Genomic DNA, 5,800 nt, shown 5'->3' with positions numbered 1-5,800 from the left:
CAGCGCCCGGCGACCCAGCCAGAGCCTCCCTCAGCCTCACCAGGGGAAGGCAGCCATCTTGCTTCGCTGTCACATGATGCCGCAGCCCCGCGGAGCCTTCCGCCGCCATTTCCTGCCCCGCCCCGCGGCGGGAAGCGCCTCATCTCCCTGACAGCTGGCGGGGACGGCGACGGGCTGGTACCGCCCTCTCGCTGCAGCTGGGCGGCCGCAGAGACTGCTCTGCAGGCCTTTCTTCGGAGTCTCGCGTAAAATACAACGCGGGGGCAACGCCACGGCCAGAACTGCTCATGGGCAAGTCAAAAGACCCTTCTTGACCAATATGAATTGCAGTGAGGTGTGAGCTGAAAGGCCTTGTACAGTAGGGTTTGCCTTTTCCTATTTTGTCAAGTGATTTTTCAACTCAGAAAAAAAGGTCTTTAATGTAAAGATTTAAAGTTTATTGTGCAGTATGTATTAAGTAAAAAGCAAGACTGGTGAAATGAAGTACAAAAATAAATACACTTCTATAATGATATTACAATTCCACACAAAATAAAGGATAAAATTAAGTATGTGGAAATACAAAACATCAAGTACAAAAACAAATTCTGGCACTTGTCAAGAAAAGGCCTCATGAAAGTCAAAAAAACCTCGTGCTACAATGTCTTCTTACATGCATTGGAAGCATGCTTAAAAAGGTTTAGATGTGAAACCCGAACAGAAGCTAAGCGCTCATTTTTACTAACAATCTATTTTTACATCAACATATCACCTATGCTAATAATAAATACAGCACAAAAAAACATTCTTTAAAAACATAAATCTTTAGCACTGACAAATCAATAGCGTATTTTCTCACCTGTGACACGGGTTACCCTTGTCATTGTAAATTTTTCTCTTGAGGTGTTTTCTACTCCTAAGGAAAGTTGGGAACCAAAGCAGAGGTTTGATGCCTACTGGGTGAATGGGAAGCCTGCCTTGAGGCATCTTCTGTATTACATCAGAAATTTTAAAAAATCCATAGCATTTGCAAGGAGGCAGGTTCCTCCCCTGGTGTAAACGTAAAATTTTCACTCAAGCTTTCAAATAAGCACCACCGTAAAGAGCTGCTGAGCAGTGTCATTCTTCAAAGCATTTAGGCAGCATTTTTGCCATTTTCCTTGGAAAAATGCGATTTGGGTAACGTACTGGATAGTATAACATTTGTTTTGAACAACGTCACTAGCCTCAGAGGACAGACTTGGTGGCAGGTAAAAGCCACAAGGAACCCAATTCACTCATCACTGCCCATGAAGATACTTTCCTCATCCCACCATTAACATTCCTCTTTCACACTATTTAACCCAATTAAATTTTTAGTCTTTTTTCTCGTATATCCATGTCAACACATTACAAAGCCTCCAAAGCTAGAGTGTTGCATTGCATCGATACTGGGAAAGCAACAAAATACAATCCACTTCACATGCCAGTTGGTCAGTTCTCCACTAGAACCATCACACAGTGAAGCAGTGAGCACTGTGAAGACTCACACAGCCAAGCTTTGCTCTATTGGACTTTAAATGTTAACATCATGTCTCAAGTTCACTAAAACACAGAAGTTGCAGAGTTCTGCTCCCATCAAGTTGAAGGATAATATCCATCACTAGGAAGACCAAGGCAAAATATGAGCATTATAAGTTTAGATTCTTATAAATATGAGAGCATGTTTCTTAGGCTTAGGTAGGCATTTCTCCCCGCCTTTGAAATCACGATTTCAGTACAAGGGCCTGTTAGATCATGGTAGAAGAAGAAATGCTCAGAAAAAGTGCAACTGTCATCAACAAAGTGCAGGATATCAGAATTATTATTATGGACAATAATTTTTAAGTCCAAAATGGTAAAGCAGTAAAAATCCTGCCTCCTGAAGTTTTTGTAGCACGTACACTTCTCTTCACCTTGGCCAAAAAGTTGTTTCCGTATAAAAATGCAGTAGGCAGCAAGAAAAAAAAAATCCTAGAACTCTTCCAGCACAGTAGTTTGATGTACCACATGTATAAACACACAATTTCTGTATAGTCATCAAAAGTACATCTGACTGCCCTGCAGCTAATCCGGATCCACATCTGTCCAACTCAGCAGAAATGCAAAACATTTAGGCCATTAGTATTTAAACTGAGGTAATCTCATTCATACATTCGCATACATTCAAAAATGCTGCTGACAAATCCACTGATGTAAGAGCTCAGTTTTGTTTGAATTTTTTTTTCTTATTTAACTGCTTTAAACTTATGGTATAAAATAAAAATATATACTCACAACTTATTTGTGGTGGCAACCATAAACAGAAATTGCTATTTTAAGTAAGTAATGCAAAGAGCATATGTCAGACACAAGAATTATAGAGTGTGAAAAAGTCACAAATTAACTTAATGTTGCCCTATGGTGGTCTTTAAATAAACAAGATTATGAATCTTATGTGTACACCATGGCATGAGTACATAGTAAGTTTTAGCATGCAATTTTTCCACATGTATTAGAGCTTCACGGTCCTTTATTACTTCAGTAGGACTGTATTAATGTGTCATCATCTGGAAATGACAAAGTATGTTTATAATTTCAAAATATACATATCAAAGATGCAATATTTGAATCAGTGCTGAGCATGCCATCATTAAAAAATAGCCGTTTTATCCCAGCGAGTGCTGCCTTCTTAAATTGTCACAACATTTGGCTTCTTTCTTTGGGTTCTTCCTGCATATGCTCCTAAAAAATAAGTAGAAACATTAGCATTTTATAATTAGTAGTACTGGTTTTTGTAACATGATTATCCAACAAAAATAGCTGACAATGTTTAGAACTTTTTTTTTTAAGCAGTAATGTATTCAGTGGCTACTTTTAAAATTACAGTTTTCGTCATGCTATACCCAAAGTGCCTTACAAAAGCTGCCTACAGGTTTGAAAGTAATGACATTTTACAGTATTTCCTTCCTCCTTAACTATTCCATCTTCTTTTCTGCTACTTTAAAACATCTACAGCTACAGTTCAAAAGTTTTTAAAAGATGTGTCACATCACCAAGACAGAAATTAAAGACTGATAAGTTTAACTATGCCATGTACTACTTTTAAACAATCAATTAAAAAAATACACAAGACAAATATTTAAGATGACTCTTTCGTTTTCCTCAGCTGCCACATTAATAAACCAAGAAACAGTCGTAGGTTTACATATGTCAATAGACAAAGCCAGAATTAAAAGTGCAGCATGTATAAGGTCACCAGGCAGAGCCCTGATAAAAAGAAAGCTACTCTATTATTATTACTATTATTACTATTATTATTACTATTATTACTACTACTATTATTATTATTAACATCTCCCCACATGGAACAAATACATACTTATATATTTAGAAAGCCATATTATATTATGCATAGCACAAGTATCTTCCAGTAATAAAGATTCAGCACTGCAGCCTGCTGAAACTCGGCATGCATTCATTAGGTTCAGGCAGTTATTGAGAGCGTCCAGCAATGTGAGCAAAAATTTACACTAAGCAGTGAAAATCATACCAGACAGTGCAGAGCAGTGGACATGGAAGACAGTCACAGAAGAGAGAGAATTACCAGGCAATTAAATGGAATGTGACAAAGTGCGTGCCATTCTCTTTTTAGGATCTACACTCACTCCTTGTCAGAGTCACAGTGGTTACTTACAGGTGCCCAAGGCCTACATTCAGCACAGTGCAAAGCAGCGTTGGAAATGCCCATAGAGACCTTACCACAGCAGGGTACCCTCACATCCGAACACCGTTTCCCACAATACAAAAAGGCATTCTCGCTGGCCCAGCACTCTCCAGTGCTGTACTCTTCAGCTCACCTGTGGTCTCGTAGGACAAATCGTGCTCACAGGCATGATGCTGTATTAGTGACTTAACGCTGCCTTCTAACTCTCCTCAAGTGCGCTCCAAGTTCCACAAAAACCTCACATACAGAATAGGACGGTATAGGGAAACGTAAAAAAAACCCCAGCAATTTAGACTAAGGCATTGAAGAAGCCAAATTTTATTAAAAGAGTTACAGTCCTTCTGAATACAGTATCACCCAACCTTTTCCAGTGGCAAGGGGAGCAATTACTCAAGGTCTCTCTCCTATGACTGGCTACTCACACAGAGCAGGTCTGACACCTTCCTGAAGTGCTGGCCTGAGCACTAACACACTTCACAGCACACACCACCTCACCCGGGCTCAGGCTGGACAGGCGTGCAGGAAAGACCACGCTTGGCAAGGTGCTGCCGCCCCGCCAAACACTCTATGTGCCTCATGCTCCATATTTCTTTTCCACACCACTTACTCAGACTGGGCAGAAACAAAGGAGATGAACAGGTCTAGCTGCAGCAGCTGCCTGATCTCAACCCTCTTCTTTCTAACACAATCAGATCACATTAAACGCCCTGTCTGTCACAGCTTGGAGGCTATTGACTGAGCATCTCTGTCCCATTAAAATAATTTTTAAAAGAATCAACAAGTAAGACTCTCTACAGATTTATTAGTTTGTTCTTTTCTCTTTTTTTTTTTTTCCTTATCTTCAGGTTGAACCTCCTATGCTCCAGCTTGCACCCATTGCCCCTTGTCCTATCATTTGACATCACTGAGAAGAGACTGGCTCCATCCTCTTGACACTTGCCCTTTACAAATTTATAATCATTAATGAGGTCACCCCTCAGTCTCCTCTTCTCCAAGCTAAAGAGACCCAGCTCCCTCAGCTGCTCCTCACAAGGGAGATGCTCCACTCCCTCAGTCATCTCTGTGGCTCTGCACTGGACTCTTTCAGGCAACTCCCTGTCCTTCTTGAACTAAGGGGTCCAGAACTGAACACAATATTCCAGATGTGGTCTCACCAGGGCAGAGTAGAGGGGAAGGAGAACCTCTCTCGACCTACTAACCACCCCCCTCCTGATACACCCCAGGATGCCATTGGCCTTCTTGGCTGCAAGGGCACATTGCTGGCTCATGGTCATCCTGCTGGCCACCAGGACCCCCAGGTCCTTTTCTGCCTGGCAGCTCCAGCCACTTGTCCCCAAGCCTGTAGTGCTGCATTGCGACCAAATCTCTGCATGCAACTACAGGAATCTTCCACTTTTAAAATCGGGTCATTAAGATTCAAAGACTCTGTAAGACACTACAATAATAAATAAAATTTCAAGACTGTATATTGACTGAATGGTGACTGGTAAGTCTGAGATCGCTCTTTCTGTCCTTTCAATAGGCTTTGTGTTGAAGACAGGTTACGCATGTGTACAGAACTAAGAATCAAATGACATGAAGATTCTAATCCAAGTTTAGTTTTACTACTATTAGCTTCTCAGTTACAGTGAATATATCAGGCAAACTTTTTTATGACTGGCCATCTGGTGAGTGAAAGCAAATGAGCTGTGCGGTACATTCTATATGCTATGTTTATAGAATTGGAAAGTGGATGGTTAAGTTACCAACACATGTTTGTTTAAAGAGATAGGTTAGATTTAAGACATAGAAAAGCAGGTGTGCAAGAAAAGGAAAACAATATATCCCCCATTTACTTTTTCTATATGCTAGTTAACTTACTATAAGACCCAAGCCCCAATTTTCTACACACCTGAAACAGCCTTGTTAGACACTCTGCTCTCTGGGGCCTTCTTTCTATTTTGCTCACCCCCCTTCATTGAGGTCTTAGGGGTTCTAATTAAATATAAAAGAGTTAATAAGTCACTTGCATCAAAGTTAATAGGCTGTATCCAAAAATATAAAGACACTAGCAAACTGTCTTGAAAACATTTTTCACAATGTCCCACAGAGCCTCCT

General features: G+C 40.5%; 1 protein-coding gene across 1 annotated transcript in view; it reads right to left on the bottom strand.

Annotated features, from left to right (window-relative positions):
• Window positions 1-2,668: 2,668 nt before the first annotated feature.
• The window catches only part of CCP110 (centriolar coiled coil protein 110kDa), a 14,369-nt gene continuing 11,237 nt past the window's right edge, over window positions 2,669-5,800 (bottom strand). Inside the window, exons 13-14 of the mRNA XM_010179053.1 lie at window positions 5,595-5,677; window positions 2,669-2,721 (exon numbers count right to left, since the gene is read on the bottom strand). Coding sequence (XP_010177355.1) covers window positions 2,669-2,721; window positions 5,595-5,677 — 136 coding nt within the window. The remainder of the gene's footprint in view (window positions 2,722-5,594; window positions 5,678-5,800) is intronic.

Source organism: Mesitornis unicolor, unplaced genomic scaffold, assembly GCF_000695765.1.
Source record: "Mesitornis unicolor isolate BGI_N332 unplaced genomic scaffold, ASM69576v1 scaffold11382, whole genome shotgun sequence".
NCBI classification, from domain to species: domain Eukaryota; kingdom Metazoa; phylum Chordata; class Aves; order Mesitornithiformes; family Mesitornithidae; genus Mesitornis; species Mesitornis unicolor.
This window is presented reverse-complemented; position numbering and strand designations above follow the sequence as displayed.